Below are 24,620 nucleotides of genomic sequence, written 5' to 3' on the forward strand. Positions count from 1 at the left end.
TCATTTGCTTTCTTTTTTTACTGCAATGCCGTAGGCTTCGTGACTGATGCCCCGTTGTGGGCAGAGCCCTTCGTCTGGGATCCAACAAACCGACCAACCTCAGCACGCGACGCACGTGAGCAGAAGAAGAACCGCCGAGGCGAAGAGACGACGCGTCCCCGCCACATCCAAGAGTCGCCAGGAGAAATGCCTAAGCGATCATATCTCGTCCCTATCATAGTGGAGAATGGTAAGCGTTCCGTCGGCACGTTATGCAGGGCGAAAATGAAATTCGTGACCAGGATTCGGACACATAGGCACATAGCGCCATCTCTCATAGGCGACAGCGGTGGCCTATTGTAACTGAATGGGAAATAGGCGAAAAAAGTCATATCTCACTAAAAAAGCTAGTTATCGAGAACAAGTCCCGGTTATGTGCAGCAGAGACCCACTGGAATATTCTCGAAAAATCGCAGTGTCGCACTAAAAACTGTGTGGCTTCCCAGAGTGCTTAATATTCAATAACGGGGGTTTATGCGTTTCCAATGGGCGGTGTTCAATTGTCCTAGGAAGCCATAGGCTCTGTAGCGGGGTACTTAAATCTCACCAGAGTGTCCCCAGAGGCTTTCTGAGGTAGATATCTGGGAGTGGTTCTTGATAGGTAGCTTTTTCCGTCATATATGAGTTTTTTAGCCTATTTCCTATTCAGTTTTGCCAGGGCGCTGTTGCCGCCACCAAGAGATGACATGCATGTACAGATGTCTCCATGGCCTGCGAATGATTACCGTATTTTCATAGGAGCTGTAATGCCACCGACGTGTGCTGTCTTTCACGGTTCAGAGTCTATAAGGGGGCAAAGAACATCGCGAAAGTGTGGATAAATCAAGCATTCGTCCAAATACGTGTTCACTTATACTGAGGCTAGAAAATCGCAGAATTATGTAGCTCAAGCGAACATGCCCGATTAACCATGTTTCACCTTAAAAACGCACAATCACTGCAGTGGCAATTATTCCTCAGCCCTTATTCCTCTCGCATGCATTTCGCGGTGTGTATGTTACCAACCCTACAACATGAGCTATGAAGGCACACCTGCACACGACTACATCAGTTACTTTTTTGAAAGCACTAATTTCCTGGTGCTTGGATGTAACTGTGAAATCATGGGCGCAAATTATTAGGACAATAATAATGTATGGGGTTTTAAGTGCCAAAGTCACCATGTGATTTGTATTGTCGCACTGGACGTTTTAATTTCATTCGATTGGAATAACATTCGCATATAATGACGTTTTGCGGCTTCTACACATCGGTACATCATGTCATTTGAATCGACTGACTTAAGAAATCGAATGAGTTTGAGAAACACATTCGCCGTTGCAGTTGAACCAAATGCATTCTGTCTACCCAAGAGACTACATGAAAGGTGGCACTCGGCATTCTCAATGTGACCTGAATTCATGGAAACACGCTATTTATATGCTGCTTTTTAAAAGGCATGTATCATTTTAACGAGGATATATAGGAATACAGAAGGCTGTCGTGAAATGTCTTTACTGTTTACCTCAGTGGCGTCTGGGCACTGTCAGCAACGATGTAAGTAAGCAGACGCCTCTGAGCCCGTATTGCCCGTGTATGCCTGTATCTGCAGCGATAGCACCAGCTTCACGAGTGCAATGAACCTAGGTGGAGACGTTTGCTCTCATAGGGCTACGGCCATTCCGTTGCAAGCTGTTTACCCACACGGACGCATGAGAGACTGTACTTTAGAGCGAACAAACGCGGAACGCTGTGGGTTTCTAAGTGTGCGTTCGCACCGCAAACTATACCACGCGTGCATCTGTTACTTCGCGTTCTAGAAAACCCAGATAAAGACGTATACGTTTGTTCACCCTTTTTCTTTTTTCTCTCGTCATGCCGCGCATGTCTCTATCGGCTGTGACTACTGGCTAGCGATTCGTTTTGGCTTATATACGATGGTCATATATTCCGTGTTATATAATTTCTATGCGTATTTATTTATTTAGCGAACTGACTTCCCGCATGTCGTCTAAGACGAATAATTTCACTTTTCTATCACTCTACATGTATACATGCTCAACATCTTCAGCCAGTTCTTTTTTTCTGTATTACTGACAAAATACATCATGAACAAATGACACTACTATTTCCTGTCTAGCACCATCAGGGATCGAATGGCATTCGTTGTTCCAAATGACATTTGAACCTAATGACATTCTTACCTCCAGTGCGACAGGAGTATTAGGATACACCGTTGGGGATGGCTCCAGAAATTTCGACCATATGTGTTCAACTTACGCTGACACCTTTCAGTACAAGGACATGTCTAGCATTTCATCATCACCATTATCATAAGCCTTGCTGCGCCCACTGCAGGACAAAGGCATTCTTCCATGTTCCGCCAGTCAACTCGGTCCTGTGCATGCTGCTGCCACTTTATGCCCTCAGACTTCCTAATCTGATCTGCCCACCTAACTTTGTCTCCCCTTCAACAGCTCTCCTTCTCTTGGAATCCAGTCTGTGGTCCTTAATAACCGGCGGTTATCTTGCTTTCGCGCTGTGTACCCTGCCCATGCTCTTTGATTTAGACTATAATGTTTTCAGCACGCGTTTCGTTCCCTGACCCACTCTGCTCTCTTTTTGTCCCTTAGGGTTACACATATCATTTTTCTTTCCATCGCTTGCTGCGTCGTCCTAAACTTAAGTTGAACCCTCTTTGTAATCCTCCAGGTTTCTGTTCTGTAGGCAAGTACCAGTAAGATGCAGCTGCTATATACCTTCCTCTTGAGTGATGGTGGCAATATACCATTCATGATTTGCGAATGCTTGAGGAATGTGCTCCACCCCATTCTTGTTCTTATAGCTATTTCAATCTTGTGGTTTGACTACGCCGTCTACACCTGTCCTAAGTATACCTGCCCTAAGTATACCTGTCGTAAGTACCTGTCCTATACTGAGGTGCGCTTTAAAGTAGGTGGTTGGCATTTCTGGAGCCCTACACTAAGGTGTCTTTAATAATCAATCATGGCTTTGGGGCGTTATATTGAATACTTACCCAAGCAAAAGATGCTCGTATGATTCATTTTCGCTCGTCTCTCCTAACCAAGAGGACGGCCCGAAGCCGCAGCTGCACTCGGTGCTCAAACCTTCGCCTCCTCCCGAGGCTCTGCCGCTGTCTCGTACGCGGGGAGTTGACACCGCCGCCGGCGCAGTGCGGGGCGCTGTGGGCGCAGCGTCGACTGTGGCGTCGACCGCTGTCAGCGCCGCGGCGACCACGGTGGGATTCTTCACGAAGCGCCCGATGATCGGCGAAAAGAGCGAAGACCAGAAGCCGTCGTCGGAGGAGTCGTCGGAGAAGTCGTCAAAAGCCGCGGCGGGCCATCACAGGTGTGGTATTTTGGCATTTTGTCAGAATATATACACGGGGTGGCCCAGCTAACTCTGCACAGACTGAAAATGCACCGACGGGCTTTACGACAGCGCGAGCGAAGCTTATGTTGCTGACTCCAGGAAGCAGTCAGCAGCTATGAATCGTGGAGCCGTTTAAGCTTGGGGTGATTAAGTATGTCGACCGCACAAAACTTGATGGTTATGCACCACGGAAAGCGGGTGGGGTCCAAGTAACTTCTATATAGCTTAGCATATTCATGCGTATAGTTAAGGTATAGCAAGGAAATGGGAAAGGGAAGCAAGACAGTGGTGAGTGGTTATGTGAGGGTGATGAGAAAGCAAAGGAAGGCAAATTGCATAACATAGCCTTGTATAGTATATATAGTTAAGGCGTCATAGCGCGTGCTGTGCTGCATTAACTAGAACACTAAATAGCTTCACTGTTTCCGCAGTGTTCGCACTATACGAGCACTTAGCTGCCCCAGCATTACTGCTTGAAAAGACCGAGAGCTGTTTTCAATGGTGACTATTTTTCTTAGCGCGAAGGAAGTCTTACCCGTAAGTGAATCAGATTCCGGAATGATATACTGGAAAATGGCGCGAAACACGTGTATTCAGAGCTTTTCTTATCTGCAGCGAATATGAAAGTCGTATGCTGACATGGCGCTAACAGTGAGCGTGCGGATGGTTCGCTTATGAGTGTGGTGGTCTACTGCGCATGCGCCATGGCTCGACTTGTTTCACTGGCGGCCACGACGGCAGCGCCGCTTTTCACCGTGGTACCCCTTCCACGTCGTATAGGCAGCGCATAACTGGGCGTGACTTGATAATAATATACATACTCTAATTTTGAGGACTCGCACGCATGACGGCATCACACTACGCAACCAAGTTCAGTAAAATGATGGACTCTATCTATATTCCATAGTCAGGCTTCAAGGATCTTCTGCTATAGGCTGCGTAAGAAGACGGTTTTTGATAACTTTGAAGTTATCCCATATGCCTATAGTGTCCTACATGTAGGACGGTAAAACTTTTCAGTGTAACTCGAATTTTTTTTTTGTGTGTAAAAAGGTAACACCGTTTAAGGTGTGTTTATGATGACCTGTGCTCGTCACTAGAATTCTAGCTGATCGCTGGGCTACAAATAGCCACGTGCTTGCAGTCACAAAATTGCTATTTCGCGTGCGTGTAACTGAGCGCCGTACCACGAAAAACAAGATATAAGTAATATAGTGCCAAATTGTTCTCGATGCTGCTGATATATTTGTCGATTGTTCGTTACTTATTGGGTGTGCGGTAACTTACGTATGCCAGTGATGGGTGCTAATGTTTTTTTGTTCATGGTGTCAAACATTGGTGTCCTACATATAGGACAGCTCCAAAACCATTGTTTCAATGAGTGTATTAAATAAAGCCTTATTCTGTTTTCTGAAGTCGTAGAAGCAATCATTTTGGGGAATAAATTAGTTTTGTTAATTTTCCTAAGGTTAGGCATACATAGGTTAACGCAGCAGAATGAAGTTGAATCACCGCTAGTTCTCCACTCTGGGAGCCCATTCATATGTTCCCACTGCGTTTAAATCCATCTTAAAGAAAGTACAAAACAAAACAAACAACAGCAACAACATCAACAACAACACATGTAGTTGCATGACGCGCGCACCTCCGTATAGTTCCTGTGTGCGATTACATTCACCACCACTGTAGGGGATATGATCTTCACTTCGCACTACTGTACTCTATATGTTCCTTTATACCGTTCATACCACAACGGCCTTGTTTGCCCCGCAGCCATCACTCTTCGAGCGAGTCGGACCACTCCGGCGCCAGGTCGCTGACGACGGACCGGGAGAAGCGCAAGTGGGAAATTCTGCGCGCCGTCGGCAACCCCATGATGCAGACCGTGTGCTTCGTGCTCACCCTGCTCACCGGGCTGCTCATGATCGCCCTGCTGGCCTACGTCCTGCTGCGCGTCGAGGACAAGCGCAAGGCCGCGCACCTCCACGGGCCGACGGTGACCGCCGACCGCGAAGACACGACCCCGTGGTTTCCCCTGCCACCCGCCCCGCCGAACTATCCGAATGGGACTGGCGCGTAGTGTATAGTGGAAACCGCATCTTTGAGAATGAATGCGAGCGTTGCCTGAGCGCTTCGCAAGCTCGCCGCCGCCTCTGCGGGACGAAAAAAAGAGTCTAGCTGCTTAAAGAGCAGTGACGTAACTTATTTGACATAGTTTAATTTCACGATGTTTGAATTTCACCGAAATAAAGAATTGTCGAGGACACTGTATCATTCATAGCGCAAACAGTCAGAAGAACTGCACCCAACCATGTTTACGAGTTAACGAACCTGCTTATAATAGGGTAGCAGGTGCGGGAGACATCTTGAGATAACTAGGCGCAACGATCGTGATGTTAAATTAACAGATATACTGATATACTAGGTATACCAGGCGTTGCCATCTAACGTTTGATTCGGCGCACGCGAAATTAACAAGTTTAGTGACGTTTCCGCCAATGCCCTCGGCACAGATTGGCTCGCTTTTAAATTTGCGATGTCTGTTCGCCATTATCTAAGCGCGAATCTTAATCGCAAAATCTATACTTCTCGGAAATCATTTTGTCAGCGAAACAAGCAAGGCGGAAAAAATATCAACATATGCCAAAATGAGCTTGAAGATGATGTTTAATACGTTTTCTCATCTTTTTTTTAGGCGAACTTCTCGTTCATAAAAATGATACAGATTTGCTATAATTTTAATTTGACAGAAACCGTAGAACAACGATTATTTGATTGGCTCTCTTGTTGTGCTTACACAACACGTACGGGGTTTGTACGAAGCTGCAAGGTTTGTGCGAACCATATAGAAGCAATTCTGCAGCATTTCAACGAAGACTGCGCGGTCCACGCCCTCCAGTGTCGACGTTGCGAGCAAAGAGTATTACGCGCCGGCATTGCAGAGCACCATGTTGCTGGGTGCTCCCTGGATGCTGATACTGCTAGCGGTGCTCAGCAGAACTTGCAAGGCAGTTCATCTACCAGTTGTTACGAGAATGCAACATTGAGAAAGTTGTCTTCCTATGAGAGTCAAGCGTCCGGACTCTCCGCAAATTCGGAACACGCGCTTTTCGATAATATTGTCACGGGCTAAGTAGATGCCTTAGGATGACGACGACGAAGTGCTGTGGGAACGTGCTCGGACTGCAGCAGCGTTGTACGCATTTGCTCACCAGTACATTCATTGTGTATACTTTATTCCCCGCAACATCATTGGTGGAGGTGCTGGGTGCAACTCGCTATGCAGACCCACGAGCTGGATCTTCGCAGCGGACGCCACATTGCAGCTACCACGATGACTGACCAGGCTACTCAATGTCAACAAGATCCGTCAGCCCCGCAACCGATCGTTGTGGTGCAACCTCGTGACCCAGGCCCATTCAACGGCACAAATGGCAAAGACGTCGATGACTGGCTGGTTCTATATGAGCGTGTAAGCAGCAGCAACCATCGGGATCCGACGCTTATGTTGGCGAACATCATCTTCTACTTGCATGGCACGGCAAAACTCTGGTACGAGACACATCCAAGAAGAGTTGACCAGCTGGGACGTCTGTAAGCAGAAATTGCGCTATCTATTTGGGAAACCCATCGGACGTCAAGTGGCCGCAAAGAAAGAGCTTGCGACTCGTGCCCAGACATCCACAGAGCCGTACATCGCGTAAATCCAGGACGTGTTGGCTTTGTGCCGCAAGGTCGACAAGGACATGCTCGACGAGGACAAAGTTGGACACATCCTGAAAGGAATTGCCGATGACGCCTTCAATTTTCTGCTATGCAAGGACTGCTCGGTGGTTGAGTCGGTCATCGAAGCATGTAGTCGCTTCGAACAGGCGAAAAGTAGGCGCATAGTTCACCGATTTGACCGCCTTCCCAACACGGCGGCTACGTCCTCTTGCGAAGATTTGCCCACACTACATCAACCGCCAGCGCCGGAAAACGTCACCAGAATAATTCGTCGGGAACTCGAGGCTATGGCACCCGCTATGTTTAGCGTCAGCGCGCCAGGACACAACCTCGATGCTGTTTCAATGATACAGGCCGTGGTTCACCAAGAGATCGCGAATATGGGCATTTTGCCACCTCATCAAAATGCCCCTGCTACTTCCAGCTCGGCTGCAGTCGTTGCGGCTGCCACTCCGAACCGCACGTTCTCGCCAAGACAAAACCCAGCTGAATGGCGCACTCATGATGATCGGCCCATATGTTTCACGTGCCATTGGATAGGACACATCGCCCGCCATTGCCGCAGCCGTTGGACCTCATCACCTCGACCGAGCTTCTATGATTGGGGACCTCGCTCCGAACGTGCACCTTATGTCCCGTCCTACCGTGCTGAGACAGGTGCAGAGCATAATCCAGAACGTCGGACCAGCCGCTAACCATCGCCCGTGCGTCGTCAGTCCCGCTCGCCCCAACCCCGCCGTTCTCGGTCTCCCTACGACCGTCGCTCGGAAAACTAGCTGGTGCAGCCCCCGGAGTTGACGCTGCATACACGACTCGGACATCAAATCCTCTGATTACTCCCGACCAGCGGTGCAACCTTCTTACAATTCTCGTTGATGGTTTACCTGTAACTGCTCTTATTGATACCGGTGCGCAAATATCTGTGATGAGCTCAGACCTCCGCCGCCGCCTCCATAAAGTTCTGACGCCTGCGATTGCACCTACCGTTCGTACAGGGGATGGGAGTACTCCTGCTGTCCTTGGAATGTACACTGCGCGAATAACGATTTCTGAGCATCAAACTTCAGTTCTGTTTGCTGTACTGGAAAATTGCCCTCATGACCTCATCGTTGGACTCGACTTTCTGACTTCACACGCTGCGCTCATTGACTGTTTTAAAGGTCTTCTTCGGCTCGAACTACCCTCCTTCTCAGAGACCGTCTCTACCAGCCCACCTCGTCTACGCTCTGTCGATTTCCTCAGACTTCCGCCGCAAGCCGCAGTCCAAGTCCAACTCTCACCATATCCTCCAGTACCCGATGGTGATTATGTTGCTGCCCCAATTTCTGACGTGGCCATGTGTCACAAAACGAGCGCTCAAAAAAGGGCGCGCCGCCAAATTCTCGCGATGAAACGCCGGAGTGACGCCGCGAGGTCAACGATAAAAAGAAAAGAAAACAAGCATCCAAAGACTCCCCGGGCACGCGTCCCTCTCCCCTCGGAAGCGTAGGTTCGCCGACGAACCTCCTCACCCCACATCGGTGGCCGAGCAAGCCCTCGAAATTTCTCGATGGAAAGGGGCGTGGTGATGCCGGGTCGAGTCATCCGTCGCGGACGGCCCCCGTATCGTCTCGCCCTTTCCCCCAGCCTTCGCTGCGTATCCCGCCGACGAAATGATGAGAACTTTCTGGAATCTCGCGCGGAAGGTATTTAATCGAGCAGCCGAGATGGGAGATCAGGAGAAGAAGGAAGTTAACGCCCGTGTGCGTAGGGTATCCCGCCGCGTCTGTCGGTGAAGGTTTTGTCCATAGTGACAAAGCAGGAGAAGAAGAGGATTTCCACTTGAGGGGTGACGACTCGACCTACAGGCAAGAGTGTGTGTCTAACGCTATCGAGCGAAGACGCGTGGCAACTGCTGCGAGTGTTAAGCCGACGTGTTTCCGGCGAAGAAGTTTGAAGCTTGGAGAGTGGCCAATTGAAGACGTGAGGTTTCCTGGAAGAGAAACTTCGGGGGCAGCGGAACGACAACAACACTGGACATTGAGTGAGTGATTCTCGGAAGAGTCACATCCAGACTTATGTTCCAAGAACTTTGGACTGAATAGGTTTTTCTATCTCTTTAGTCTTTAAGTGTCTTGGTTGTTCAATGCATGCGACTGCATTGTAGTGCGTATTGTTGTCTGTGTCCGTTGTTTCGAGTGTGGCTGATTGTACTGTGTAGTACGTTGTTTGATTGGTGACATATTGTATGCAACTATTGTGGAGTGTGCATACTTGTGTGTTGCTTTGATCTGCCATTATTGAGAATATGATTTCGTTTGTTTATCAACTCTCGGCTCTGACTTGTTCTTTGGGCCACAGCCGGCGTCCGCTGGCGCGCCAAAAAGGACCACTTCTAAATTGTCCACGCTTTCGTGGTGCGGTTCGGGGGGGGGGGCGATACTCCGGCCCTTAGAATTAACCCGACGATCGCCTCCCTAATTATCGGGACTTGTGACACCATGACACGTAGTGTTGCATTCCCCAACACGGTGGTTACCGTTAAGGACAACCGAACTTCATTTCCCGTCCTCAATTTTGGCTTTTCAGCGCAAGTTATTCCTCGCGGCATGTCACTTGCGCATCTGACACCACTGGTCGACCACACAGTTTCCGCCCTAACCACTGATCCACCACCCGATTTTTCATCAACGTCGCTCTCGTCACGTTCCTGTTCCGACCTTTTCAAGCCAATGCTATCTGACAAGCTCACCTCTGAACAAGTCTCTGCTCTCTGCCGTGTGCTTGCTTCTTATCGGGAGATCTTTGACTTCGGTGACCGTAATTTGGGCCAGACATCCTTGGTAGCCCATTGCATCGACACCGGTGACGCTCGGCCCATTCGCCGACGGCCCGACCGTGTGTCAGCCCCGTACCGTGCTATTATACAGCGAGAAGTCGATAAAATGCTTCATAAGGTCATAATCAAACCCTCATCTAGTCCCTGGTCCTCACCCGTTGTACTTGTTAAAAAAAGGACAATAGCTTGAGATTCTGTGTTGATTACCTCCATCTCAACCATATTACCAAGAAAGATGTATATCCCCTACCGCGCATAGATGATGCACTCGATTGCTTACACGGTGCCAAATATTTCTCTTCAATAGACCTTCGCTCAGGCTACTGGCAGAGCAGGCTACGTCTGGGCAATTGCGAAATTCCGACCGTACCTCTATGGCCGACCATTCTCAGTTATTACGGACCACCATGCGCTTTGCTGGCTCTCCTCACTCAAGGACCCTACGGGACGCCTTGGTCGCTGGGCGCTGCGCTTACAAGAGTACACTTTTTCTGTATCCTATAAATCCGGACAACTTCACAAGGATGCCGACTGCTTGATTGTCCCGTTACCCAGTCGATCCCCCTGACATGATGGAAGATGGACAAGAGGTCCTCGTTCTTTCAATTACTGACTTCACCGACATAGCTGCTGAACAATGCCGCGACCCCTCTTGGCGTGCTATTATCAATGGTCTGCACTCCCCCCACCCTGACCACTCCTTACAAGTGTTCGTTCTTCACAACGACATCTTGCACCGCTACAACGCCCGCCCAGATGGTGCTGAGCTTTTACTAGTTGTTCCTGCGCATCTTCGCTCAGACGTTTTGTCCCAGCTCCATGATGCCCCCTCCGCTGGACACCTAGGGGTGTCACGCACGTATGACCGCGTTCGCCGCTGATTTTTTTGGCCTGGCCTCTACCGTTCTGTGCGACAGTACGTTGCGGCATGCGACCTCTGCCAGCGCCGCAAGACACCTGCTCTGGGACCTGCTGGTACCCTCCAGCCCATTGAAGTAATAGATGAGCCATTTTTCCGAGTCGGCCTCGATCTTCTAGGACCTTTTCCCGTGTCGGTCACCGGTAATAAGTGGATTGCTATTGCTACCGACTACGCAACGCGCTATGCCGTTACACGCGCCCTCCCCACCAGCTGCGCTACTGATGTAGCCGATTTCCTTCTTCATGACATCATTCTGCGTCATGGTGCTCCTCGTCAGTTGATCACCATTCGCGGCCGCTGTTTTCTATCTAAAGTAGTCGACGAGCTCCTGCGATTCTGCTCTACCCACCACAAGTTCACTACAGCGTACCACCCACAAACCAACGGCCTCACGGAATGCCTCAACCGTACCCTGACGAATATGTTAGCGATGTACGTCTCCAAGGATCACAAAGATTGGGACATCCACTTACCTTTCGTTACCTTCGCATACAACAGTTCACGTCACGATACAGCTGGATTTTCACCTTTTTACCTACTGTTTGGTTATGACCCGCCTTTTCTCATGGACACCATGCTCCAATCTGACGCCCCCTCATCGACTGCTTATGCTCGTGATGCCCTGGCCCGAGCTGACATCGCCCGCCAAGTCACCCGGGATCGTTAATGTGCCTCGCAGCTTAACCAAAAGAGTGCTTACGATCGCCGGCACCGCGACGTACAGTACTCTCCGGGGTCACTCGTCTTGCTGTGGTTACCATCACGTCGTGTTGGTCTCTGCGAAAAACTAATGTCCCGTTACGTTGGCCCCTACCGCGTCATACGCAAGGTCACCAGCGTGACCTATGAGATAGCTCCACTCCATACCACGTCAGTACCAGCTTCAGTCCCGACTGATATAGTGCACGTCTTACGGCTTAGAGCATACTACTCACGCCCCGAGAATTGATCGCACCGGGACGGTGCTTCTGCCGCCGGCGGGTAATGTCACGGGCTAAGTAGATGCCTGAGGATGACGACGACGTAGTGCTGAGGGGAACGTGCTCGGACTGCAGCAGCGTTGTACGCATTTGCTCGCCAGTATATTCATTGTGTATACTTTATTCTCCATAACATCATCACCCGTGCACTCAGTGCACTTGAAAGTAGTTGTCTGTGTGGAATCAAAATCATAAAGTCGGATATCATCTCGATAACTCGACAAATATGCTTGTCAGAGACCCCTTAAATGATCAGCAGTCATCAATTCAGAGCCAAATGAATGAACTCGTTGAACATTCAAGGCTGGAATCAAAAGCATAGAGTCGGATATCATCTCGATAACTCGACAAATGAAAGCTGGCCTGGAAGAAGTGAAGATGCTTATCAGAGACCCCTTAAGTTATCAGCTGTCATCACTTCAGAGCCAAATGAATGAACTCGTTGAACATTCAAGGCATCATGACACCTGCAACATGCAGGAAGTGGTACACGAAATTAGCGACACCCAAAGTGAATGCGTGCGCGCGATGTGCGCACGCATTCATTTTGGAAGATGTGCGTGCGCAGTCGCAGGTAATGGGTCGCATGCTTAATGACGTGGGAACTAAATTCAAAGAAAGTCGCACAGCCCAAGTACACGAGCTTATACACGCGCTAAAGGGAACACTACGCGAAATGGAAACAATAGGTCAGTAAAGTAGAGACTCATATATCTAAGCAGCTCACTGAGCATAAGCTGTCTCGGCAAAAAGAACTCTATTTATCTGAGCAGAATAATGAATCCACAGAAACAGTCAGGCCCTCTACCACTTCTGCCTTGGGAAAAGAAGAGTTACCATTGAAGATGCAAGAGGGGTTAGTCCCGCTGAAGCTGGAAATGTTAAGGCCGGTGCACACTGGCGACTACCAGCGGTCACACGGCCATTTGCGACTGGTCGCAAACAGTCGCGAACGGTCGCAAACGGTCGCAAAGTGACTGCTTTGACTATCGCTTCCTGGGCGATTTTTCAGTCGCGCGGCTAAAACCAATCAACAATGCTCAATTTTTGTTTTCTTTGTCTTTTTTTTTCATTGTGGTGGTTTTCTGCCGCCAGATACAAACGAGCGCGTTCCTCTGGTTCTGTGGCACCATGGCGGGGCGCAGCAGCTCGAGCAAAGGTGGTGGTGGTGGTAAAAAACATTTATTTCAGAAAAAGTTTACTAGAGAGTGCCGACGTGGCCCATCGGCGTGCTAGAGTGGCAAGACCCTATTCCGGGACGCCAGTGGAGCTGGAAGCTGCCCGTGCGCGCTTCACCAAGGAGCGTTGTGCAGCCAAGGTAGAGCAGCCGAGCAGGTGCTCCTCCCAAGCCTCTCTAGTTGGGATAGGAAAAGGGGGTGAGAAAGGGACGGGATTAACTGGGCACGATGCTACGACGTGATATGTGTCGGCGAGCACATGACAGGTCGAGCAGGTGCCATTGATTTCCGGCAAAAAGTGCCTGGCGACCGCCGGACTTATAAAGGTGTTCGTCTGCAGGCGGCGTAGCAGTCGTTCGTCCGCTTTCTCCAAACCGCGTGCGGGGTCCGGGTAGAGGCGGCGCGAAGCCCGGTAATAAGCCAAAATTTCGCGAAAGCGCGTCAGGTTGGTATTGCCAGATTCCGTCTCGGGACATGGAGGGGCAACGGCCCGGACAGGAGAAGCGCGGGCAGCGGCATTTGCCGCCTCGTTGCCGGGCAGGCCCGAGTGGCCTGGGGTCCACACTATACGAATGGGATGAGGGTTAAAGCGCCAAGAGGCTGCCTGTAGCAGGCTAGCCGCCAGCGGAGCAATGGAACCCTGAAGGTACTGAGAACAGGCCGAGCGTGAGTCCGTCAGGATGGTGCGTGAGGCAGGGTGAGAGGCGGCCAAAGCTATGGCAACCTCTTCAGCGTGCGTTACTGTGTCTGCTCGAAAGGAGAGGCCATCTACGTGTTTGCCCTCTGTAATCACGGCAGCCGTGAAGTGACCCGAGGGGGAGGGACCCGAGACGTCCACGTAGAAAACACCAGGACGATCGGAGTGTCGCGTATGAAGGGCCGCGGCGCGTGCTAGTCTACGGCCAGGATGGAGGTCGGGGTTCATAATACGGGGTAGAGGTTCCACCCATAGCTTTTGACGCCAGAGCTCTGGTACCGGCTGCAGAGGGTCTTGGTCATATATCGGGTTAAGGCCAAGTCTGTGTAGGAGACGGCGCCCTGAAGGCGTCTGCGACAGTCGATTGATTTGGTTAACGCGATGAGCTTCGCGCATCTCTGCAAAGGTGTTGTGTACCCCCAGAGCCGCGAATCGGCTGTTGGAAGTTGCAATAGGTAGGTCCAGAGCGCGTTTGTATACTGAACGAAGAAGGACATCCAGCTGGTGCTCGTGTCGACGACGCAGGCGAAGGTAAGGCAAGGCGTAGAGGACGCGACTGGTCACAAACGCGTGGGCCAATCGGAGGGACTGAGACCCGCGGAGGCCGCCGCGCTTGGTAGAAACTCGCCGTATCATGCGACTCACCTGTTCGCTGGTGTGTCTGAGGCCTGCTATTGTGCCCTTTGGATCCAAGGACGATGTGAGGTGAAGGGCAAGAACCCGAATATTTTGCACTGACGGGACGGGCCCGGACGGAAGAAAAATTTGAGGCGGCGGTAGCGGAGAGACTGAAAGAAGAGCAGATTTAGCTGGAGAGTACTCCAGGCCGCATGAACCTGCATAGGTGTCCACCAGAAGGGCAGCCTTTTGCAGGCGTTCTTCGATTTGCGCTAAGGAGCCGGTGTTGGTCCAGATTGTGATATCGTCCGCATATAGTGCATGTTGTATTCCCTCGACCTCGCTTAGAAGAGAGGGGAGGTTCATCATCGCCAGGTTAAAAAGCAGAGGAGACAGCACTGCCCCTTGAAGTGTACCCCACGTGCCTAATAAGTACGGGCCGTGTTCGGTAGAATTAAGGCGAATGAAGGCGGTGCGATGTGATAGAAAGGCGCGAATGTAGTTGAAAGTCTTCTGCCCGCAGTTTGTGGTAGACAGGTTAGTGAGTATAGTGCTGTGTTTGACGTTGTCGAACGCCCCACGGAGATCGAGAGCGAGCACGGCTTTATCGTTATGGCGCATAGTAGTCGGCTCTATGATATCGTGTTGAAGCTGGAGCAGGACGTCCTGCGCCGACAGATGCGGGCGAAAGCCAAACATCGTGTCGGCAAAGGTGCTCCTGGCCTCCAAGTAGGCTGAAAGGCGTTCGCGAACCATGGTTTCCATGAGTTTGCCTGCGCAAGACGTAAGTGAGATGGGTCTCAGTGCCTCAATACTAACGAACTTTGCCGATTTGGGAATGAATGTCACGACCGATGTGGTCCATTCCATTGGAAGCGGAGAACCGTCCCATATCGAATTTATAAGCTGGAGTAGCGAGAGGTGTGCTTGGTCGGGAAGATTTGCCAGGAGCGATACTGTGATTCCGTCGCGTCCAGGGGCCGTGCCCCGTCGCATTTTCGTGAGTGCAAATCGTAAATCAGAAAGCTTGTATGGGGCGTCGAGGTCGGTGTTAGGGGCGCCGGAATACGTATATGCTGGGCCTGAGGGATCAATTGTGCGGCAGATGTAGCGGTCACAAAGTTCTCGCGCGAGTTCATCCGTAGTGCCCTGAAATGCATGCAGAACACGGTGGAGCTGGCGTTGCGTTTCTCCCCTGGTGGTGGAGGGATCGAGAAGGCTTCTAAAGAGTCGCCACGCACTCTTAGAGCTCATCTGGTTTGCAGCCTTCGAACAGGTGTCTGCCCAGTTAGCATCGGAAAGTTGTGCGGAGTATGCGGCCGCCTCTGCAGTGAGCGCCTCAATGCGAGCGCGAAGTTTCCGATTAAGTTTGTTGCGTTTCCAGCGCCTTATGAGCCCGCGGCGAGCGTGCCAAAGATGTAGGAGGTGTGGATCGATTGCAGAAGTCAAATTAGAGGTTGCAAGGTTGCGAGTGTTCGCTTGTTTCATATGAAGAGCGTATGTTGCCCACGCTGCATATTCGGTCGAGGAGAGGCCGGCGGGGAATGGTTGCATTCTGAACTGAGTCCAATCGGTGAGACGGGCTTGGCCCCAGTGTTGGCGCATTTTCTGCCGCGGTGTGAACGAAATGCGGAGTAAAAAGTGATCGCTGCCTAGGTTTTCGCCTAAATTTTTCCATGTAGCATCGTGGATGTGACGGGTGAGGGAGAGGTCGGGGCATGTGTCTCGCGTGACCGAGTTGCCGGAACGTGTGGGTTGTGCCGGATCGGTAAGAAGCGTCAGGCTCAGCGAGGAAATGAGCTCCTTGAGCTCTCTGCCCCGGGCCTTCTCGTAGTGGTAACCCCAGTGAGGGCTGGGGGCATTAAAGTCCCCGACAATCACCAGTGGTTGTCGGGCCGCTATACGCAGTGCCCGATGGAAGAGATGCGCAAACGAAGCCCTCGCAAGGCGAGGGGGACAGTACACGTTTAAGATATGTATTGATGGTTGGCCCTTCCGCTGAGACAGCACTGATATCATGCAGTAGTCGTAAGGAAGATCCAGATCGAGGTCGATCTGTATCGCCGTGTAAGCTTTATGCACGAGGAGGCATGTGGTGGTGCCGCCTACATAGGAGCAGTATCCAGAAAGGGATGGAACAGGGCCAGATTCTTGGAGCGCCAAGACGGCCGGCTGAGAGCCAAGTAAGCTGAGGAAAAGGGAAAGATGTGAACGCTTTCGCCTGTTCCCGAAGCCTCCAGGGTTCCACTGTATGATCTCGAATTTAGACGCAATGTTTGAACGGGACGTACGATTGGTAGCCATCGTGACTGTCCTAGGTTTTATATTTGGTCCTCCATGTCCCGCTCGGAATCCTCAGAGGCAGGGAGGGGCACGGAGGCCGGATTGTCCGACGGCGGGGTGGTGGTAGCCACCTTACGACGACGCCGTGGAGCTGTACCCTCACTGCTCACCGAGCAGGAGCGGGAACGCGATGCCTTGGGTTGAAACTGGGTGATTGCCCAGGCTTGAATAGCCTGGGTAACCTCTACTACTATGCGTTGGACCGAGAAGCTGGTCAGGAGGTGATTAATCGAAGCTTCGACGCGCGTGAGGCGTTCCTCTGCGCGCGGGGTGTGCTCTTCGCTAGGGAGAGTTTGGTTAGCGGGCAAGAGAACCTGAGGTGCCCCAGGAGCCTCAAGAGCTTCTGGAGTAGATGTAGCACCGGTTCCGAGTGCTGGAGTACACATGATTGCTTGAACCGGCGGTTTAATGGGAGTGGACTTAGCGCGAGGACTAAGCTTGGACATAGCTGGCGTAGCCGCCTGGACAGAGGAGGCAATACCGGATGGCCTTGCAGTACACTGTTGTTGGGGTTGAAGTCGCTTATTTAAGAGTTCGAGTTGTTTAGTTAAAAGAGAATTTTGCTTTTGAAGTGCCGCAACTTGCTGGCGAAGGGCCGCAAGTTCGGGAGAAGGAGGATCGACAGAAGGGGGTGAGAGAGGCTTAGAAGCAGCTTTCCCTGCCCAACTGCTCACCTGAGGTACCGCCGCTGGTGCTTCGAGCGGTGGGAATGCTTGAGAGTCGGCGTGGAGTGGTGGAGCCGAATGATGCAGGTTTGTGCTGCTGTCTGGCTGTGACGAACATGAGGTGGTCCCTCGAGGAGATGTTGAGGGCTGCTTGCGTTTCCGATATTTTCGGTATTTTGCCGTGCAGCCACTGGTCCCAGTCTCATGGGCGCCGTGGCAGAGGAGGCACTTGGGGTGGCAGTCGTGGGCATTGAGACCTGCAGGTGCGGGGGTTCCACATTTGGCACACTGGGTTGGAGCGGCGTGAGGGCACTGAGGTGGTCGATGACCGATGGTACCGCACTTGGTGCATACAGGGACCGTTTTCTTATAGGCGCGGATATACGTCGCCACGCAGTGGTAGAAGAGGAAGCGGGGTAACTTCGTGCCCTCGAAAGTCACCACCGCCGCCGCGGAATCTCCGAGTTTGCGGACCGCAAGGATAGTACCTTGAGGCCAATACAGTTCAGACTTTATCTTTTCCGGGCTTTCAGCAGGGTTTACATTGATGACGCCCTTGCATGTATCCCCTGGTGCCTTGGCGTGGCCTCGAACGGGCAGCTGCTGATCCCCCACTTGCAGCTGGAAGTCCCCGAGGAGTCGCTGTGCCATAGGCAAAATGGTGGTGCTACAGACCAAGATGTTCTGTTCCCAGATTGGCCACACTTGAATTTGCGTGGTAGTCCGGTCGCCGAGGTAGCTGCGGATGGCGTCGCCTGCGCGATCGGCCGGGACAAATGTGCGTAGCTCGCAGGGAACGCGAGGTTTCAGCACTACGATGTAGTCGTCGCGAGAGAGGCGAGGAGTTTGACGCGGACGCCACTTGCGTTGCTTCGCTGGCTGCGAGGACGGAGCAGAGGTAGGCACACCGCCGGAGGGATGGCGCGCCGGCGTTCCTTGCAAGGCTGGGGAATGGTGGCCCGCCGTGGCGTCTCGTTGTTGTTGAGACGCAGACTTCGATTTCGCTTGCTTGCGTTGCCACAGTTTCACCATGTCGTCGAGGTATTCATCTTCTGATGGCATAGTGTTTTCGGAGGATGAAATCTCCATGGACAGAATTTGGCTTGAGGTAGGATCATAGCCCGTAACCACGTTAGCGGCCGCCATCGCCGGGCTAAGAGCCCTTAGCGAGGCGGCGTTGTAGCCGGGAGTGAAGGACGTCCCTCAAGTTGTCAAAACTGGACCCACCTGGACGAAGGTGTTGTCTAGGCGAAGCGGAGAACTTGGCGGTGACGATAAATCCAAGTTTTAGGGGTACCAAGGTGGATGTCCGCAGAAATAGCAGAAAATCTACGGAGGCGATGTGGAGTGCGTCCGTCACCATCGAGCGCTCGCAGCGCCCCCTCGAGCAAAGCGTCCAATTTACGTGGCGGAATTCGCAAGAAGCTGAACACCTTCAAAGTAAATAGAAAATAAATTATGCACTATCTTTCCCCCGTATTCAGAATTGTTTTTTGTCTTGAACTTGACTTGTCACCGCCTTCAATGCAGCGCGTTTGGAACGCGTTTGTGATTCCTGCCTTGGCAACGAGTTAAGACACCAGGTTCGAGACGCGTTTGTGCTGCATTGGAGGCTGTGGCAAGTCAAGATAAATTCAAGAGCGTTTCTGAATATGTACGACTCTCGGAAATACTCCTCGTCGTCTCAGCGCATGGCGCAGCTCGAAGGTTAGGCGGCTTGCATGGCAGGCCAACTCTCGTGATCGAAGGGATGGTCACACCCACCACCGGCTTTTTTAAAGACGATAGTTTTTCTTGGGGACCTTCGACGGAAAATTTTTGGTGTGGATGTCTGTCTGCACATTTGTCTGCCCTAACGATACCTCAAACGGCACCAAACGGCTAACCCTATACGCAGCGCCCACCAATATTGCTCAAGGTTTAGCGTTCATACCTGTGCGATTGTCAATTAAAAAGCAACAAATGGCACGTGCAATCATACCGGTGTCACACGGGCACTTTTGATTGCAATCAGCTAGGGTGTCTGCGCTAAACTCGATCCGGCGCAGCAGCGACAAACATGTCGATCTCGATCAGAAGTATTCGAGTGACACCAGTATTAGTCACCACTAACTGCCCAAACTAATCAGATCAAATATGGTGCAGCCGTCATCTAACTGCGATATAAAAGGGTACGGCATAGGAAACAAGAACCCGTGTCACAGTGGTGTTGTCAGTACAGTGCATCAGACGCTAAATCTCATCCGGAAGTATGTCTGCACAAACATGATCGCGCCTACACGGGAGTAATTCAACGCTACGACTCGCATGAACCAGCCAACACTAACGTATCGTCAAATGCGCAGGGAACTAAATTTGTCAAACAAACCACCGCACAGCACATACAAGACAGCGAGCACTTGAGCATATCACATCGACGCGGGTGTTGGTTATTCAACGCTACTACTTGCACGAAACACCCACGGCACTCGATCTCCCCCCTTTGAAGGATTTGATTGATATGTGGAGTTTAACGTCCCAAAACCACCATATGATTATGAGAGACGTCGTAGTGGAGGGCTCCGGAAATTTCGACCACCTGGGGTTCTTTAACGTGCACCCAAATCTGAGCACACGGGCCTACAACATTTCCATCTCCATCGGAAACGCAGTCGCCGCAGCCGGGATTCGATCCCGCGACCTGCGGGTCAGCAGCCGAGTACCTTAGCCACTAGACCACCGCGGCGGGGCCCCTTTGAAGGATCGGTCAGCCGAGAATCACGGCCGCATCACCAGATTCGCAAGGAATAATACCGCAATCCATACACACCGCCGCACAACACCAAAATCAACGTTGACCATACTAGAGGAAGCGCTGACAGTCGACGTCGGCGCACCACTAGGGACTAAAGCGCCTAGAGATGTTCGCGCGATTTGGCGCGCGGTCGCAGAACACCTACCAGTTTGGCGCGGTCGCCAGAAAAGCATCTAGGGCGCGTTGACTCGTATTAGTTCGCCTTTCCTACCTCCGTGGTTCGCGCCATGACTCGCCGGGGCGCCGACGTCGCAGCCGGGCTTGGCTGGAAATTTATTCTATTCTTAACCCTAGTAATCAAATTAACCCCAGTAACCAAAAGGAAGGTTTAACCCCAGTAATCAAAAAGAAGGTTTTCAGCTACTTGTACATGAAGAATGTCTATACAAAATGGAGGAAGCGAACCAGAAAATTGACGGGTAAATACTTGGAAAACGGCAGGGGGCCAAACCAAAAAGAACTATCGGTTAAGAAGAAGGGGAAGGAAACGGAGACTGACATGTGGAGAATTGGCATGATTAAGAAGTCCGCACTAGAGATCTATCAAGCTTTTAAGCAGGAAATCGCCAAGGAAAGGATCTATGATAATACTCGGGGTAGTTCTCTACTGTTTGAGACCAGGACAGGAGTATTGCAAACCAAGACATATCGGGCCAAATACGAAGGGATAGACATGGTATGCAGTGCATGCGGAGAGGAGGAGGAAACTGCCGAACACTTGATAATGTTCTGTAAATGGCTTAACCCATTAAGGATGATGGCACAGAGTTTTTCATAGAACTTTAAAGACAGTGAGGGCAAAATAGACCTTAAGAAGGTAGAATTAACTAGAAGAAGGTTATCTGATTGGTGGCTAAAGTCAAGAAACGAGTGAAAATTAAACCATTCACTGCAAAGTACCACTCCTATACTTCACTATTTAAAGGAAAAAAAAAAAAGAAGGATAAATTTAGTTAGTGGCACCGTGGTTCACTAAGTATTACGGCTAGGTGACGGTAGCCGCCGCCCAATCTAAAGGGTACAGCCACATCCATGACCTACTACACTCCTGACCTGCCCAGAGAGCACCTCTTCCAGCGCCCACGTTCTAGTTCATACCTTCTGCCGCTAGGGCCGTCACCTACGAGCGGCGTGGCGCTAGGCAGCACCTGTTCGCTGTCGTCTGCTTCAGCCATCGCTGTGGCAGTGCAAATCGTTCTTATTGTGCATGAATTGTGTATGAATGTGTAAAATATGGCAAATAAAGCGATATGATTCCTCGTCAGAGTTGGCTGCATTCGTGTGGACGTTTGAAGCAGAAATAGAACCGTAAAAAAAGCACACAAAGGGTCACAGTGGCAAGCAGACGGGAACTTTTCTACAAATGAAGGAAAATTTATTATGAAAATATTTCTTGAATGAAAACGTAGTCCAACGAGATAAAAAAACTATTGTTAGGCATTCATTGTTCACACTGAATCACGATGGTTCCAGACGATACGCATACACAAATTGCAGAAGATACGCAGAAACACAGTAGGTCGTGTGCAGAAACTTGCAGACGGCAGATAGCTGCAGTAGTCAGCTCTAATAGTGGCCGCGTGCAGTTTTTTTTTTTTTAGATGAGCTGACACCTCAAATGTAAGTATGGTGTATTGCTGCGTGCCATATTGCAAATCGGAACAAGGCAAACAAAGTAAAGTAAGTTTTCACGAGTTTCCTGCCACAGACATACGGGAAGAATGGATCGAGGCAATTGGAAGAAAAGGTGAGTCTTGTGTTTTTGAGAGTCGTTTCAATTCAGAACGAGTTGCAAGCTAGCAAGAAGCACCAGGGTGCTTTAGTAAACTTTATTTCCGTGTGTTATGCTAATTCACTGAGCTAAAAAACATGAAAGCTTTTTTAAAGTACCGCGGCTAATATGGCAGGCTCCACAAATAGTGCCAAGAAATTTAAATATAGCACACAAGAAAAAAGTAAATATACGAAATCTGTAAATTATGTAAAAATGCGTAGCGGTGGGTTGCGAGGGGTTCGAGCACCCTTCCCGAAGGCTGCCTCAACAAATGCCGCCGAAATCCATAAAAAAATTAATGATATGAAATATTTACGTGCTGCCTCCACAGTTTGTCTCTCTGTGTGTGTGTGTGTGTGTGTGTGTGTGTGTGTGTGTGTGTGTGTGTGTGTGTGTGTGTGTGTGTTTAGCGATGGACAACTCTTGAACACTGGGTGTCACTGAAGTTAGCGACCGAATTTGGTCAAATGTATTTCTCATCTCAAACCTCTATCTTCCCATACAGCTTTGTTCGTTTCTGTATAAGCTTACTTAAGGTAATTAGAAACGTTACGCCGGTAACGAAATGTGGCGATTAACTGTTCACTCTATATAGGGCTGGCAGGCGGTCGGGTATAATGACATAATTGAAGTCCTTCGTGCAATGAGCCCATCGGCTCTGTGAGGGTTAAGAGACCCAGCCGGTGAAACCGAAATGAGGAACCTGGAATAATCAGCGACAGATACTCTATTTATGTGCGTGCTGCATCTGAGATTACATCATGCATGACAAAGATTCGTTTTGGAGAATGCAAAAGAACAAAAACCACTGAAGTCATCGTCGTCAACGGCGGAGTCATTGTACAGGTTAGAGGTTTGCGCTCTAAACCAAGACCAAGGCGCTCAAGTGCGCCTCGGTTTCGGCTCTGTCGTATTGGGTCGCGCTTCGTTACTGAGCAGCCATTAGGAAATTCAGCTTTGTTATGAAACCTTGTATAGCCAATGAGCTCTTCGAATAAAGGGCTTCAAGTATGCCACTGGACTCGACCACGTACCATCACTAAACATCAATCGACGAATGTAGTCGTCTAAAAAGACATTTACAAAGGCTGCGAGAAAATATGAAAATGCACTAAATGGGTATACAGGTACTTCCCCAGAATAAAATCGTGGCTATGCTTTTTCTTAACCTCCCCATTTGGCTTGTTACATTTTGGAAAAATTAATTACAAAAAAGGTGTTATGGACTGTTATTTTGCAATCTTGCTAGCCATGCGTATACGCCTTTACCTTTGATGAAGGTTCAGGAAAGCATCGCTGGGAGCCCAGCGACCGGTCGAAGGTATGCAGCCTGCATTTTACCGCTGAAGATTACAGAACAGTGACGAAAAGGAAGATGTTGAAGCCCACAGCCGTGCCTTCCTTATTTCCCGCTTCTCCTGATCCACGTGGGCAAGATCCAATGCCGCGGAAAAAGCGGCTAAAACGAACGCAGGGGGAAACAACGCTGGCACCCATACAAGTAAAAATACTGTAAGTAAAACTTGAAGTCTAACACAACAACGGATAAGAATAATGTTAGCAGTATTCCCTTATGCGTTTAGCGGGACAATATATCTGTCATGCTTCGCTATTTTTTCGGCTTAACAGGGGAACGTCCAACGCAGATTCTTCTCAAGAAGAGCGAGCATCAGCGGAGCCTGGGGAAGTATATAGTTCTGAAAACCCAATTGAAACTGCACAAGAGGCCGAGTGGTTGCATTTTCCATCAAGTCAGGACAACATGGAGGACTGTAGTTCAGTTATACAAGGGGAACACCAGAAGAGGCCAGTGCGGCGCTCCATGACGTCGCAAACGTCGATCGGTTTGAAGAAGATGCGCTCCCTGGTCGCGGCAACTAAGACGTTGCGGCGGAAGTGCAGCAGGCTGAAAGAAATGAACAGTAATTTGCATTCACAGCTAGAGAAGCTAAAGAAAGATTTTTTCGAGATGAAAGCCCTCGCCGAGGCGAATGGCGCTCTAACGCTGCAGGTACGCAGTTACGTCAGTGGACGAATGTTATATTAATCCTTTTATATTCGCACTTAATTTTAAATGACTCTGAACATAATAACAATTTAGGAGTAAGTCAATTCTATCAACATCACCCGTACTACGAGAGGACGTCCGGTGAGCGAAGGAATTCTCGAAACTATAAGAGATTGTAAAGGTGGCGATGCTACCCTTAAGTTCTCGCGCATCGGCTAGCAGTGACGTCATACTTTGACGGCCTCAGGTAATGTCTAAGACTGCTGTGTTAGTAGATGCAAGGTCTGAAGTAGCAAGTTTCAAAGAAATGTTCTCAGCCAATGCGGCCAAGTACACAAGGAGCGACGCAACATAAAGCGACGTGCACGTGTCGAAGATTGTTCGCCAAACTCAGAACATTAAACCTAGTCTTAATTTTTTCTGTTCTAATAGTCGTATGATCGGAACAGGAACGATAGAGAATTATCAGGTACTCATTTATCAGTCTATTAACTTAGTGTCCCTATACTTTTTTGTAAGAAACGTCAGAAAGGGGAGGATGGAAGCTTGCAGTAAAAAACCTGTGAACAGGGGTTGTTCCCATTCTTTAATCGCTGTTTACACACACACAAACACTGAAAATAATCATGAACCAACTCGCTTAATCAGTAGTTTTAGCAAAGTTGTTTCGAGGCGGCGTTTCGACA

At 50.1% G+C, this 24,620-nt stretch overlaps 1 protein-coding gene across 1 annotated transcript; it reads left to right on the top strand.

The window, feature by feature from the left end:
• Window positions 1–3,239: 3,239 nt before the first annotated feature.
• On the top strand, window positions 3,240–5,511 carry LOC142817274 (uncharacterized). Its single transcript, XM_075894332.1, has 2 exons — window positions 3,240–3,387; window positions 5,185–5,511. The coding sequence occupies exons 1-2, from the start codon at window positions 3,302–3,304 to the stop codon at window positions 5,489–5,491; spliced, it is 393 nt and encodes a 130-aa protein (XP_075750447.1). The 5' UTR covers window positions 3,240–3,301; the 3' UTR covers window positions 5,492–5,511.
• The last annotated feature ends 19,109 nt before the right edge of the window (window positions 5,512–24,620 follow it).

The sequence above is a fragment of the Rhipicephalus microplus genome, chromosome 5 (genome assembly GCF_043290135.1).
Source record: "Rhipicephalus microplus isolate Deutch F79 chromosome 5, USDA_Rmic, whole genome shotgun sequence".
NCBI classification, from domain to species: Eukaryota; Metazoa; Arthropoda; class Arachnida; order Ixodida; family Ixodidae; genus Rhipicephalus; species Rhipicephalus microplus.